The sequence below is a fragment of the Lutjanus erythropterus genome, chromosome 9 (genome assembly GCF_056507025.1).
Source record: "Lutjanus erythropterus isolate fLutEry1 chromosome 9, fLutEry1.hap2, whole genome shotgun sequence".
Lineage (NCBI taxonomy): Eukaryota > Metazoa > Chordata > Actinopteri > Lutjaniformes > Lutjanidae > Lutjanus > Lutjanus erythropterus.
In genome coordinates, this window is record NC_139325.1 from 34,743,443 (window position 1) to 34,759,729 (window position 16,287).

A 16,287-nucleotide genomic window follows, 5' to 3' on the forward strand; every position below is an offset into this window, starting at 1 on the left:
AAATCTATATAAAACCAATATATAATCTATGTTGACTCCTCACTCCAGTCATCAAATCATTTTTGGGAGTAACTAATTACATGTAATGAAATTACAGAACTATCAGAGTTCAGATCTCTACCAGACATCATGAAAACAATATTCAGAAGTGACCGCTTTGTTATCACCAACATTTTGATTAATGACTGTAATTTAATCACATTCAGTAAACATAATAGATTACAGTTAAATTTGTTTTATAATTTAAATAATTTGCAACATTTTCTTTAAAAACAACGTATAGACTCAAAAACATGGTCTTTCAGTCGTCACTTATGACCCTCTGTCACCATGGGTACCGACTCACAGCTGCACTCAAGTTCAAGCTGCATGCGCTGTGGATGAAATGCCAAGTTCAGCCTGTGATCTGACACCGTCTGACTGAACAGTCTCATGGAAGTGAGATTGTACAATTCATATTTTAAATTAGTGAAATTTACTAAAACAAGTCATTTGGTGTTTTCAAAGTCATGTTATTGAGTTGAGACAGATTCTATATTCTGTTGGCGTTCAGAGGCTGCTGAGCGCAGCAGAGGGATCGCACCATGCGCGCTTCAATGTTCAACACAGTCGACTTAATAAAGTTAATGATCATTGAAAGTTAAAAAGAAAAACTTCAAAAGTTCTCAGTCACTTGGTGTGAGGCTTCAGGTGGATTTTTCAGGAGATTTTGTTGCCTTTCTTCATTGAGGCACTTTTTGTCACAGCTGACTCCTGAAGGTGAATCCATCACACGTTGCAGGATTTCACACAGAAGTGTTTTGGATAAAGAATAAATCCAGTGTTCTTGAAGCTTTGGGCTTCACCTGGAATTTGGAAAACTGTGGCAGCAAACCTCAGTCCGGCGCATTTTATCCCTCCAGTGCAGCTGCTGCAGTGTTTCCACACAAAGCTTCTGTCAGACATCACGTTGTGTGTTTCTGATTTAGAAAGTAAAGACACAAGTAACTGTATGAAGTGCATTCATGATCAGAGCTGTTTGAATTCATGGCTCTCTGTCCTTGTTAACTAATTAGTTAAAGCGCTCCGTGCACTCGGCTGGTAACACACTGGTGTGATGAGAAACAGATAACATGTAGCTCATATACAGGCATCAGGATTAAACTGGTTATAACCTTTTATAAACTCATTTTTACTTCTTATATTTATCCACCAGAAAATAAAAAAATAAAGTATGAGGAAAAAAACAAAAAATAAACACTACAGTAAAAAATTAAAAACATAAATGAGTAATTAAAGTTTAAAAAGTTAAAACTTTAAATGAAATAAAATCAAACAGCAAAATCAAAACAAAGGAATCAGCTTCTAATTAAACTTATTAAAAAATGGACTGAACACACACACACACACACACACACACACACACACACACACAGGGATCTTTGTTCAAAGAGGAGAAGCATTCATTCATTCAGAATCTCATAAAGGTTTTATATAGTTTTATAACATGATGTCTGATTGGACAGTAAAGTTGCATCTAGCCTTTACAGGGTTAACATGCATATAAGCCCCACCCTTATTCTCTGATTGGCTGTGCTCATATATGGCAGCAGTTAAACTCCGCCCTCTCAGTTGTGTTCACAGTGGACTGTGGTCTGAGAGAGTCCAGACTGTCTGAACAGCAGGACCTGCAGGATCTGATCAGACCAGGAACTCAGAGACAACATGGGTGAGTCTTCATCCCTTCATTTAATCATCCCTTCATCACTCAGTCATTCAGTCATTCAGTCATTCAGTCACTCAATGCTCTGCAGCCTCTGTTTGTCTCAGCTGCTTGAATCGCACGTTTTTCTCATGGAGTTTGGTTGGGGCAGAGCTGCAGTGTGTGTTGTGACCTTTGTTCTGGTTCCTGCAGTGAAAAGCTCTTTCTGCTGCAGCAGAGGCTCCCTGCAGCCCAGCAGGGAAAACTAAAGGTGCAGTCCGTGAAGTTTAACAGTTAAAGTCTGAGCTCACAGTTTAACTCTCTGTTTGTTTTGTCTGGCTGCACTTGAGTTTGTCGTTGCTGCTGATGAAACAGAAATGGAAAGTTTCCTGCAAACAAAGTATTTCAAACCAGCTGTGAGAAAAAAAGACCCCCTGAATTTCTCTGCAAGAAAAACTAAATATTGTTAGTTTAGTTGAGTTTTTCCTCCTCAGCTCTGCTCAGTTATCTGATCTCTGATTTTTTTTTTACATTATTATCAGTGTGAGTGTTTGTGTATACAGTGTTTGTGTACCTTTCCATGTAACATTGTGTGTTTTCTCTCTGGCTGATGTTGGTCACTGATTATCAGAAACTTTGTTGATTCTTCATGTTCAGTTGCAGAAATGTTTCTCGGTGTTTCTGCAGCTTCACACCTCAAACAAACGTTTTTACATCTTTACTGTTGAGCTGCAGCTATCAATTATTTTCATTGTCTGTTAATCTATCGATTATTTTTTTTGATTAATTGATTAATTAATCTTGACACAATCCTGTCACTTGGAAATCAGGTCCAAAGATGAGGAGCACAGCGAGGGTCTAAAGTAACCTGGATTCATTTCCTCTATGATTTCATTCATTGCTGAGTGATTCTTTGCTGAGTTTTTGAAATAAATCTATTTTATAATTTAATATTCCCAATATGCACTGAATGATTACCACAGATGCTATTTGCACCCAGAGTGGAAGAGACCTGTGACTATTTACACCCACACAGCAGCAACAAACCATCATTTCCTGAAGCTGACCGAGTAGTTTTGGTGCCTAAACCAAAATCTAGGAGACGCTGAACCTCCGTTTGGTACCCAGAGGAAACATGGGGGCACAGCTGGAGGATTTGATTTTATTTATTAAAAAAAAAAAAACAGAACAGAAACAAACAAACAGACTTAAAATGAGAAACATAAATTAACTTTTTATGTCTGAAAAAAAAGCAGGAAGAAACAACACGCTTGTCCAGCCCTACCCCTAATCTATACTAATTCATCAATAATCAATCCCAATCAATCGACCCCACAGTTACACCACTGTACTGTCAACATGACTCCATATGTTATTTATTGTTTCTGTATCTCGCAAAAATAATTTCTATGTACATTTTTTTTCATATTTTTACTTGGTCCTGAAAAACTTGAAAATGCACATTGAAAGTGCTTAAATTTGACTTTAGAAAAGTTGGAAAAAAAAGGCACAAAAAACTGCGGTCTGTTCCTTTAAGTGGCAGAGTGTGTGTGTGTGTGTGTGTTATATAACCCCGGTGCGGGAGGTTACATTAGTTCATAGACTCCTCATTACTGAGTGAAAGTTTTCATTTGTTTTTAAAGTTTGAAATGGTCTTAGTCTGATCTCTGATTGATTAAAAAAGTTGTGAGCGATGCTTCCAGCTGGAACAGAAGAAAATTACACAAACTGTAAACTGTGAACTTCCTGTCCTTAAATCTGAGGCTGAAAACTTCTACTTTTAAAACTCTGCAAACATGGCTTTAAATGAATGTTATCTCATTAAGCATCTAGTTTAAGTATGCACTATATTTAAAATATTTTCACCACTTTAGCTGCTGTCAGACAGACTTTTCTGACAGGAAGCCTCTGTTATATGAGACAAGCCAAGTTGACTAAAAAACATGTTATTTCCAGCCTGTTTTTAAGCCTGAACCTAGAAGTGGGTCTTTTCCCCTTGTCTCCCCAGACTGGCTGTGGGTGCCAGTGAACACATCATCAGGGTACATCAGCCCACGTATGTCTGAAACTATTCAAGAACGGTGGAGGAGAGTTTAAAGTTTGACAGTTTGGACAGACATGCAGAGTGGTTAATCAACAGACGTCCAAGAAAACAACGTCCATCACAAGCAGCAGCATGCAGTTTGCCCTGAAACTGAACCACATGGGGTGTTGCAGGTTTTTCTTGTTGTGTCAACTGATTTTTTTTTTATTACTCTTTTTATTGGCTTTTCCATTTTATGAGCTCAAACAAATAGAAACAAATAGAAAACAGACACACACACACACATATATGTGTAAGACAAGTAAATGAGTAGCACATATGAAATAAGTGAAAGGGCAGTCAGCCCTCATTTTCCAGGGACAGATGGTGAGTTATAGTTTCTGTAGAAAGAAAATCTGTGATATCCACATGTCGACTGCAGGGACCTGGGGAGTTTACCACCGTAGCAAGATACATTTTTTAGCCAGAAACAAAGGAATTATTAACAGAGATTTAGTATCCGTGTAAAAAAAATTGTCTAAAGTGTGGTTTAGAAGACAGAAAGAAGGAGTCAGTGTAAACTGTTTACCAGTAACCTCTTGGATTACACAGTGAACCCCCTTCCAGAAGGTCTGGATGTGGTCTCATGACCAAAATGAGTGGATAAATGTACCTTTGTATATTTTACATTTATTATTCAAGATTGGAGAACATTCTCTGGAGGTGAACAGGTGTGTAATAAGTTCAGTGAAAACATTTAAAGTTAGTTAGTTTAGGGAAAACCTCACAGCAGATCTTGTCCCAGACTACAGGACTAAATGTCACCTGCAGATTGTGCTCCCACAACAGCTTCAAAGAATCATAACCTGATGGTTCTCTGGTTCTCTGTGTCTCTGTGTCTCTGGTTCTCTTGGGTCCCCTGTGGGTTTATTTTCATGATGGAGTAATAAACTATTTAATTACAGGTATCTACATTACTGATCATGGATGGATTACTGAACAGCAGACTGGGTCCAGGGGTCCAGGGGCCCCAGGTGTCAGGGGTCCAGGGGCCCCAGGTGTCAGTGGTCCAGGGGCCCCAGGTGTCAGGGGTCCAGGGGCCCGTGTTAACATTTCTTTGTGGAAGTCAAACAGACACACTCTCTCTGTCAGTCGAGGAGACAGGAGGCCCAGCAGCCCACTTCACATATCCATCCATGCTCCTGCTGTGTTTCCCAGAATGCATCAGTGTGACAAATGAAAGATGGACTGAGGACGGATGAGAGGGCGAGCTGCCAACTCACTTTATCTAATCTGCATATTTATGAGTTTTTGTTTTATTAAGAGGAAGAAACATCAGCAGTGAGCTTCTCCCACCTGTAATACACTGACCTCTGACCTCTGTGACCTTTAACCTGTGTGACCTGTGAGTGTTCCATGACCTTTCATATGCTTTGTTTTATCAGCCAGCTGTTCAGGATGTGGACCAGGGTACCGCAGCCCACTGGACGCCATGAAGGGTGGGTGAGCGTGTACATATATACATATATAGCGTGCACATATATATATATATATATATATATATATATATATATATATATATATATATATATATATATATATATATACATATATATATATATATATATATATACATATATATATATATATGTATATGTGTGTATATATCTCTGTAAGACTCTTACAGAGTCCTGTTCCATACAGTCCTGCTCTTCTCCTGACTCTCCTCCTGTTGTGGTCACATGGTGCCGCCAGCTGATCTGAGTGTTTGATATTGTTTGTGTTATTGATCTGTTGAAAAGTGTCAGGTGACTGTTGTGTTTGAATATTTGTTGGCCAGCAGACTCTCTGAAATGACAGAGTTTGAACAGTTTTTCTTGTTGAAGGTCCTCGAGAGGAGATCGTCTACGTGCCCTGCATCTACCGGAACACTGACACCCTGAAACCAGACTACCTCGCCACTGTTGACGTTGACCCCAAATCCTCCACCTACTGTCAGGTAGAATGAGTCAACCAATCAGCTGTTGGCTCCTCCAGACCTTCTTCTTCTTTTTCTGCTGCTCATCATCTTAAAGGAATCAGTGAAGCTGTTGATTCGTAGCATCTCTCCTCCTGCTGGACTTGTCTCGGCTCACCTGACATTTTTTCTTTTTCTTCTTCCTGCTTCAGGTTTTTGTTTTTTCTGTCTCTTACCCGTTGGATCTGTTCTACAGTCTTCACTGTTAACTCTTCTCATTTGTCTGTATAAATAAATGAAGCCTGAATAACATTTTAACCTCTGATCAATTGTGACCTTTGACCTCTGCTCTGGCAGGTCATCCACCGGCTGCCGATGCCGAACCTCCGCGACGAGCTGCATCACTCCGGCTGGAACGCCTGCAGCAGCTGCTTCGGCGATGCCTCCAAAAAAAGAAATCGTCTGATTCTCCCATCGCTCATCTCCTCCAGAATCTATGTGCTCGATGTCGGGACGAATCCCCGAGCGCCACAGATACACAAGGTACAAAAAACAGCCAAACGACGGGGACACGGCTCACTGACACTGTGAGTTGTGATTCAACTTCTTTACTGCAGTAAAAGTGAAAAAGTTCAGGCTCTGAAATGTCCTCAAAGTTTAAAAGTAAAAAGTCGTCCCCTGATGGACATTTCTACTGACTGACATTTCTGCTGTTCAAAGTGAACTGAGCCTCAGCTTGTGTCCAACAGATAGTCCCCTTTCTGTCTGTCTCACATTCTGACAGCTTTTATGTTGTTGTTTGTTTTTTACATCGTTACATCTTCTTACATCTGTTTTAGCATTTATATCATTTTTCCGTCTTGTTACATCTTTTACATTGTTTTTCATCTTATTGCATCATTTTTTGTCTTTTTATGTCTTTTTTGTCATTTTTCTTCTTTGTTGCATCATTGTTTTTTTTGTCTTATGTCTTTTGTATCTTATCCACTAATTGTTCATCTTGTTACGTTGTTTTCATCTTGTTGAGTAATTGTTGGTGCTGTTGTGATTTGATTAGTAGCACATTTGTTTAGAAAAATGGATCAATGAAGCATCTTCATCTCGGAGTCGTGTCCTGCAGATCCTGTGGATGCACAGAGAGTTGAGAGCACTGGGGGGTTCAGTGGGGTCTCATAACTGAAAACTGAACTCTGAGAGGAAAAAGGGGAAGAAAAGCAGAGCCTGTTGTTTTGAGGAGGAGGAGGAAGAGGAGGAAGGTTCATCCTGAGTTCAGACTGGATGATGATTACTTTCACAGCTGTTCTTTAAAACACTTGAAATGTTTGGAGGACGATGAACTTGTTGGCGATGTGGGAAATGAAAGCTTGGCTGGCGTCAGTGAGTCTGTTGATGAATAATCAGAATACAAACATGTTGGGCGGTCTGCTGACTCACTGTGTGGTCATTAAACACTCACTTCTCCTCAGAGACTTTAACAAACCACTGGAGGGGAGAGGTGGACCAGAGGGTTACTAGTTGTGTTCTTCCCTTTCCTGGAAAAATGGCGGATTGTTCCTGTCAGGTTGAAGTTAAATTACTGCCCTGAGTGAAGTGAAGGAGTTTCAGCATCTCTGGTTCCTGTTTATCAGTGAGGGTAAAATGGAGCGTGGGATCATCACACAGCGGGAGCTGATCCTGACGCTGAAGCTCTGGATCCAGCAGTGGATCTCTGGTCCAGTCCTTAGCTGAGGTTCTGGTCTCTGGGACATGAGTTTCCCTGGATGTGTGAGGTACTACATGTGGACATATTCTGGAATGTCCAACAGGGAGGACACCTGGTTCACACCTGCCGTATAGGAACACCTTTGAGTTACCTTACTGCTGCTACCCTGACCTCATCTTCAGTCAGAACCTCAGGGTTCTTGGTTACTATCCAGGGAAAACTCCAGTCAGTAACAGAGAGTTCTGGGTTCTGAGTTCTGGGAGTTTTTTGTTAGTCTTGTGGTTAGCCTGATGTTGGTGTTACAGGGTTCCTGTCCTACAACACCAATCCAAAAAAGGTTGGGACAGTGTGATTTGCAAACACTTTTTGACTTGTATTCTGTTAAATACAGAACAAAGACAAGATATTTAATGTTCAAACCTATAACCTTTATTGTTTTTCTAAATTTACAGTCATTCTGTTGTGACAAGAGCAACAAAAGAAAGCAGTGGAACGCTCCAAAAACACCTGTTTGGAATATTCCACAGGTGAACAGGTGAATTATGACAGGTGACAAAAAAAAGTCCAAATTCTCTGATTTCACCTTCTTAAATGTGAATATTTTCTGGCTTCTTTCCTCCTCTCTGACAGTAAACTGAATATTTGTCAGTTGTGGACAAAACAAGACATTTGAGGATGTCATCTTGGACTTTGATCAACATTTTCTGACAACTAATCGATTAGTAGAAATATTATTGCCAGATTGATCACTAATTGAAAAATAGATCCAAACATGTGAAAACAGGTGAAGCGCACAGACGTACATCATCTGTGTGTCCAAACGTCTAAAAAAGCAAGGAGTATGGCAGTGTATATGAACTCTCAGGTGGACGTGGATAGTATGACTTGTCCATTTGGCAAAGACAATTGGAGGCAAGATAAAAAATCAGAAATCAAGTCAGAATTGACTCCAAGTTTTTGTTCCTACTCCAATCAAAATGAGCAGCAGAACATGAACAGATCAATGTTTTTATTAAGTTTTTAGTTTAGTTTTGGTTTATTACTTTATTTGTCAGAAACCTCTTTCTGAAAAGATGCCAGCGTTAGCCAGAAAGGCTAATTTTGATACATAGTCCCCATACAGACAATATTAGAAATGTAAAATATTAGAAATAAACACACACCTTACCATGCAACTTAGACACATAATCAGTGATGTAACCTCGGGGTCATCGGGTGTTTCAAGTCTTTCAACATCAGACACCGTCACCCAGCCGGGGTTGATCAAGTCCCGTCTTGTGTCTACGTAGCATGTGTGGTCCAAGGATTGCAACAGGTCTTAGATTTCCTGCTTCAGCATTTGTACTTGGCCCTGTTCCTCTCAAAAGCCTCCTCCATCCACTCTTCCCAGGGCAGCATCAACTCCAGGAGGAGTTGCTTGGTTGCCTCCAAGACCAGAACCATGTCTGGCCTGAGCATTGTCACTGCAGTCTTTTCTGGGAATTTTAGCTGTCTCCCAAGGTCGACCTTCAGGCAACTTGCTGTTGCCAGAAGCCCCCCCCATCTGACTTGTTCATTGTTGTGGCTTCTCCCCGGCCTTGACAAATGTGATGAAATGTCTTGCTGGTTGTTGCTGCCCACTGACTGAGATCCTTTTGCTCATGACCTCAGCTGATCGTGGTCCCTCTCCCAGGGTTTTTGGGCAATGGCTTAGGACATGCTCCAGCGATTCTTTACTCTGGCACAGCGGGCAAGCAGGTGTTTGTGCCAGGGCCCATCAGAAGAGGTTGGATGGGCTGAGGAGGATGTCAAAGACTGATTGGATCAAACATAATTAAGAATAAAGAATTGAAAATATAATCAAAGTTAAAAGTAGTGAAAATATACACCAACAATGCCTGCACTTATCTTCTGTTTATAGATAAAAACTTTCTTCCTTTGTCAAACTGCTCTGATGAAGCTGAGAGTGAGACGGTAGAGTCACTGACTTGTGGTTCTGTTATGTTGTGTCTTCAGATGGTGGAACCTATTGATCTGTACTTTAAGTGTGGCCTGGCGAACCCTCACACCACCCACTGTCTGGGCAGCGGTCAGATCATGATCAGCTGTATGGGAGACCCATCCGGCAATGGCAAAGGTGAGACAACGAGCGGATCAGAAAGTCACATGAACAGAAAGCTGTGAGGATTTGATTATTAATACCAAAGTAAAAGAACCTCAAAGAAACAGTGGACAAATTGTGACTAGCTACTCTTTATTACTCCTGTAGTGTCCTCTAGTGGACAGTGTCACAGCTGTTGTCACCCTCTTAGGCGGTTTTGTCCTGCTGGACGGTGAGACATTCGAGGTGATCGGTAACTGGGAGCACCCGGGTGAAGCAGCGCCCTTTGGATATGACTTCTGGTACCAGCCACGACACAACGTGATGATCAGTACTGAGTGGGGAGCGCCCAAAGCTCTGGTGGACGGTTTTAATCCGGCCCACATCAAAGAGGGTGAGTCGGGACAAGACATTTCAGTCTTCTCCTCTCAGTCTTTCAAATGTTTTATCATCACTCAGATATGTCATCTACGCCATTATCCCAGTTATCCCTCCAGATTCTAGGTTTTGATCCTGATTCCAGTCAGCACACAAATTTCATATTCCATCAAGACGCAAGTCCGAAACATCAGGTTCTTTTATTTGATTCCAGTAACACTCCAACCAGTATAACTGGGTTCTTGATCACAATAAATCTTTAGCCGGTAACACAAGGCACTAGTTTTTGATCCCAGTAAGACTTCAGTCAGTCACACAGGGTTCTAGATCCCAGTAAATCTTTTTTTTTTTTTTTTTATCTTTATTTTTCAAGTTTTTTGTACAAGACTTGGCCAACATCAGTGCAATGAATAAAAATGAGTATGGTTACAATGTGATATGACAAAATAATTCAAATGCTAACCATGTAGTGTCCTTATTAATACAAAAGAAACACGCACTGAAACGAGAAAAGAAAAAATAAGCAAAAGGGAGATATTTACATATACATGCCTGTGCTTCTGAACACGTACATGCACATATTCACATACACCCATGTGTCCGAATAAACATGTACATATTCATGTATATATATCTAATTGCAAACATACACATGCATACGTTCATAGGAATAAAACATGAGGGAACCTTGGGGTTGCGAGTAGGTCGTCAGTGATAATAGCATTATGATCATTGTTTTTTTTAGAGTAGGTTATCACCTCTTCTTGCGATGTAGGTGTTTCATTTTTCCAGAGGGCATGACCTTCGTCCTTTTGTAATCTGAGACTGAAAGTTGTTAATTCCATAGTTTGAATATCTTTAATTATGACTACCCACTGATTAACAGTGGGAGGTTCTGTATTGAACCATCTTCTTGATATGGCCTTTTTTGAAGGTCCCACCAGCAGAGTTTCAGTAGTGGAGACTTGGTCAGATTTTGTTGATTTGGTCCTCTTTGCTTGCCCTTTGTGCCAGTCTGTACACTCGGTATGTATTTCAAGCAGAGCGGAGCAGAGAGCTGCTTCTGGCTACATCGTCTAGAATGACTACCATCAGCTCCAGCTGATGTGGCGCAGACGTAACACGGCACTGATGTGCCGGATGGAATTGAGCTGGAAGACTTCAGTCATTAACACCAGGCTCGATCGATGGTATAATCCCAGTAAGACTCCAATCCGTGTAACTGGGTTCTAGGTTCCTATGCCTGTTCCAGTTCTGCTACCAGCAGGATTCCAGTCAGTACCACAGGGTTCTAGATCCCAGTAAGACTTGAGTCTGTTGGTGCATTCTAATGGGGCTGTGTTTACAAGATGAGCCCATTGGAACGCACCCCCGTATCATGTTCACAACATCGGGAATCGGAAGTCTTCTGATAGCTCAGAGATCATGACGTTCTGTTCACAACTTCTGTGTCGTAATTACAAGTTCAGGTGTTCCATTTGAATGCAGCAACAGGGTTCTATGTTCCAATTTCACACTCTTAAAAATAAGGGTTCAAACAGGTCTCTTGATGGAATGGCTGAGGTTGGACTGGGAACCATTTGCTTCTAAAGAACCCTTTTTTGATGAAAGGGTTTATTGTGAGACCATAAGTTCCATTAAGAACCCTTTTCATCCTAAGAACCCTTTTTGGAAGAAATACTTTTTCAAAGATTGTTGAAATTCTTGAAGAACTCTTTCATTAAGTATTCTCTGTATTATAAAATGAAAGTTTTCTTAGTAGAACCCTTTGGGTGGGTTCTTGTTAGCACTCTTAGCAGAGAAGGTTCTGGGTGGAACCATTGCACCATAGAAGGGTTCTTTGTAGAAACTCACATAGGGTGTTCAGGATGAAACATATCACAGATTGTTCTAGGTATAAACCTTTATGTTGGATTCTAGATAGATCTCCCTAAAAGGCTTCCAAGATGAACATTTGTAAAAGGTCCTACCAGGAACCAATAATGGTTTTCCTGTGGGGATAACCCAATGAATCCTTCATGGTTCTACTTAGCACCTAGCATAGATATAGGATATCCTTTCACTGAGAACAGGTTTGAGAACTTCTTGTGATGCAGGAAAGAACATAGCTGTGCACATGCTCAGACAGCTGCGACACACTTCCTGGACAGAAATCAAACCTCAGCTCTTCCAGTTCAAACTGGTTCTAACCAGTTCATGTAGGCTCATATCAGTCCATACTAGTTAATGCCAGTTCAAACCAGCTTATACCAGTTCATGTAGGCTCATACCAGTTTTCATCACTTTACACCAGTCCAAATCAGCTCATACCAATTCATACTCAGGTCACTATGGGCAACGCCTCCATATTTGGGACTGGACCACCCACAGGAAGCTGCAGACCCTCGATCTGGGTGAGGAGGGCGCTATTCCCCTGGAGATCCGGTTCCTCCATGACCCCAGCGCTACTGAGGGCTACGTGGGATGTGCTCTGCGTGGAACAGTCTTCAGGTTCTACAAGACACCAGTCAGTACCACAGAGTTCTAAACATGATTCAGTACCACAGGGTTCTAAACATAAGTCTGTAGCTAGCATTGTCACTGAGTACGTTGTAGCCTGCTGATGTTAGCATTTAGCTTTAGCATTTAGCATTCATGACTACAGACTGTTGTGTTTTTTTCCCTGTGTCATGTCAGAAAGGTGACTGGGCTGCGGAGAAGGTGATCAGTGTTCCCAGTAAGAAGGTTGAGGGATGGGCTCTGCCAGAGATGCCTGGTGAGTCTGTCTGTCTGTCTGTCTGTCTGTCTGTCAGGTTTCCCAAGCACCAGACCAGGATAAGTGTCAGTCAGTTTACTTTATGTTTGAAGTGTGAATAGCACAATGTTACTTAAATAAAATTACCTCTGCTGATCACCAGTATCACCACCTGCAGTCTCAACATACTTTTCAGTGTAGCTAATGTTAGCGGCTGGTCTGTGTAGCTATTGTTCTTTATTTTGAAATGTATTTTAAAATATAATGAAATAGAAAGTAGCCCTTATTTTTCACTCTTTTTTCTCTAACAGTAATGAAATGGTTGCCCTTTTTGTATCCTAATTATGTAATACCATTACATGTAATCCATTACTCCCCACGTCTGCTGACAGCTTACCTGTCTGTCTGTCTATCTGCAGGTCTCATCACAGACATCCTGATCTCACTGGACGACCGTTTCCTGTACTTCAGTAATTGGCTGCACGGTGACATCAGGCAGTATGACATCACAGACAGGAGGAAGCCACGACTGGTCGGCCAGGTGTGAACATTACAACATCTGTCCGGTGAAGCTCAGGTGAACACTCAGAGTGTGACAGCTGACCTGTCTGCCTCTTTTCCAGGTGTTTCTGGGAGGAAGTATCATCAGTGATGGACCAGTCAGAGTCCTGGAAGACCCTGAGAACCAGCCGCAGCCCCGCCCACGTGTCATCCAGGTACCACAGGCAGGACGTACCTGTCTGTTTGTCCAACATCCTGTCTTCTATCCTCTGCTGAGAGTTATTATTTATTTAGTTAGCTATGTGTAGCTAACATTAGCACTTGTTCTGTGTAGCCAGTGATGATAGTTTATCATTTATTATCTATTTATTGAACTTTCTGATTGATTATTGATCTGTCTGGCTTCCTGTCCACCTGTCTGTCTCTCAGGGGAAGCGTGTCCCTGGAGGTCCTCAGATGTTACAGCTCAGTTTAGACGGACGGAGACTTTATGTGACGACGTCTCTCTACAGTGGCTGGGACAAACAGTTCTACCCCGACATGATCAAGTCAGTACTCACAGAATTACACATAATACTACTGCAGTACTACTGCAGTACTACTCTGTAGAGCTGGGTATCTTAAAAAATATGAAACCGGTTCTTAAACCTTTTACAGTACATACCACCTCAGAAAATATTGATCTCACCAACTTCACCATATTCACATGGCGGACATTTTCCTTTGATGTCACACTCATGTTCCAGGATGTAAGTTGTATAAACATAAAGAATCTGATCAATCATTATCATGTCACTATTTCCTGACTGATCAGCAACTGAAGACACAATGATAGAGAAAATCTGGAGGTACATCAGGACATATTTCAAGATAAAACTACATCTTTGATAACACATTAGTTACACGACAGCTAACTTTAGCATTCAGTCACTTCCTAGCTAATGTCACAGTTTGATAGTTACATGATATAACAGTGAATTAATTAATTCAATTCTGAAACACACATGTTGGACAGATTTAATCAAGCTACTGTAGGCTAACGTTAATGTTCGCTTTCATATGTAAACCAAGCAGCTAAAACAGGGTTAGCAGTATGTTAGCTTAGAACAAAATAACAATTTTCCTCCTCAGACTAAATAGCACTTTAGTGTCGACTGTAATCTGTATGAACACAACACAGAAAACTGTGTTCTAGAGAGCAGAATGTGACAGAACATTACTGACTGAACCAGAGACAGCAGGACAGCTAATGCTAACATTAGCCTACGTTAGCTTGATTACATCTGGCGTGTTTTACCTCCAGGATTAAATAAATGTGTCCAAGATGTGCGTTGATATTTCAGAATGAATGTACGTCTTTCCTGTTGGATCATGTATCACTATCAAACAGTAACGTTAGCTGGGAAGAAACAAGTTATCTATCTAATTATATATTATTCTGTCTGTCTGTCCAGGGAGGGCTCAGTGATGATGCAGATCGATGTGGACTCTGTTGATGGCGGTCTGTCCCTCAATGAGAACTTCCTGGTGGATTTCGGTAAAGAACCCGGTGGTCCCGTTCTGGCCCACGAGCTCAGGTACCCCGGAGGAGACTGTACGTCTGACATCTGGCTGTGAACCGTCAGGAAACACTGAGGAGGAGCTGAACGCTGTATCACATCTCTTCTGAACCGATCAATCACTCTGGATTATCAATATCAATATCAATCTGTCCATTAAACTTTATCTGTAAAACCTTTCAGGTTCTGACAGCTGCCTCACACATGCAGAACAGGAACAATCAACATGAAATTAAAGAGCAATAGAACAGATAGCGAATTCATTTCAGCTCTTCTCCCAGATCAACGGAACAAAATCTGCATTAACAGAACAATCAAAATAAATGGTGTAAGGGTTCCACCCAGAGCTTTCTCTGGGGGTTCCGTCTAAAACTGTACCATGTTCTCAGGTACAAAACCAAGCCAGTTTGACTGAGCACCTTTTTATATTCCAAGGGTTTTATCTAGAACACAGTCAGGGGGTTCTACAGAGAACCATTTTAAATCCCAAGGGTTGCATGTAGAACACAGTCAAGGGTTCTACTGGGAACCTTTTTTATATTCCAACGGTTTTTCTCCAGAACACAGTCAGGGGGTTCTACCAAGAACATTTTTATATTCCAATACTTTCATCTCAAACACAGTTGGGGGGTTCTACTGAGAACCCTTTTATGGTGCAGAGAACCCTTGATGAGAGAGTTTCTTAAAGGATTTGAACAGTTCTTGAAGGACTAGTTTTTCCAAAATGGGTTCTTTAGAGGCAAGTGGTTCAAGGTAGAACCTCAGCTCTTCAGATAGAACCCTTTTGGAACCCTTGTTTCTAAGAGTGGGACCACAGTCCAGAGACACTTCAGAACTCACTAACCTGAGACCAAAAACAAAGATTTTTAAAACCTTCAGAAACTTTGCTCTCCTGTGTTCAGGTGACTTAAAGAATGAAAAGAACAAAATAATTAGAGATGCAACAATTGATTAATTATTGATCGACTATTAAATCAATCGCCAACTATTTTGATAATAAATTCATAATTTTTAGCGATTTTTTTAATTTAAAAAATATCTGATTTCAGCTTCTTAAATGTGGATATTTTCTGGTCCATTTACACTTCTCTGACAGTTAACTGAATATCTTCAACATTTTTAATCTGAAACGACTGTTTGTCCTCATTTATCAAACAGTTTGATTGATTATTGCCACTAATCACTCAGTGTCATATTATTAACCAGAATATAATTATAAATGTTTTGTTTTGTTTCACTGTTCTGTCAGTCATTATCATATTCGACATTCCTGTGAGGGTGAAACAGACCGACCAATCAGATATCAGCCTTCCACTTAGGTCACATGTGCAGGATGTTTTCTGTCTACTGCAGCGCCTCCTGCTGGTCAAACTGTAAACTCATTAAGTTTAAATAAAGCTCCATTTGATCTGTCGTCTGTGTCCTTCTGTCACCTGCAGATTATTGTTGTTAAATGTTTAATGAAAATACGTCCATTTTAAAGTCTTTTATTTACTTAAAAAAACATAAACAGACGGGAAGTCAGTAAACAGCAAAATAACCATTCACTTCTTAACAACAGCTCATGTGGTTTGTGAAATTTTATTTTATTTTATTTACCCATCATATTTTATTGGTTTCTTACAGCCATAAATACATTAATATTTATAAAAATCCCCAGAATAAGAAAAAG

At 40.6% G+C, this 16,287-nt stretch overlaps 1 protein-coding gene and 1 long non-coding RNA gene across 2 annotated transcripts; one reads left to right on the forward strand and one right to left on the reverse strand.

Moving 5' to 3' along the window:
• Positions 1-1,604: 1,604 nt before the first annotated feature.
• On the forward strand, positions 1,605-15,488 carry selenbp1 (selenium binding protein 1). The gene is made up of 12 exons (XM_084727324.1): positions 1,605-1,708; positions 5,150-5,203; positions 5,591-5,703; positions 6,019-6,204; positions 9,359-9,479; positions 9,655-9,837; positions 12,146-12,327; positions 12,498-12,576; positions 12,975-13,096; positions 13,179-13,271; positions 13,486-13,604; positions 14,511-15,488. Exons 1-12 carry the CDS (start codon positions 1,705-1,707, stop codon positions 14,671-14,673), a joined length of 1,419 nt encoding a protein of 472 aa, XP_084583450.1. The 5' UTR covers positions 1,605-1,704; the 3' UTR covers positions 14,674-15,488.
• On the reverse strand, positions 15,376-16,044 carry LOC146321984 (uncharacterized). Its single transcript, XR_014771415.1, has 2 exons — positions 15,541-16,044; positions 15,376-15,488 (listed from the first exon to the last, which is right to left on the reverse strand). It is a non-coding gene; the product is annotated as an uncharacterized LOC146321984 (long non-coding RNA).
• Between the last annotated feature and the right edge of the window lie 243 nt (positions 16,045-16,287).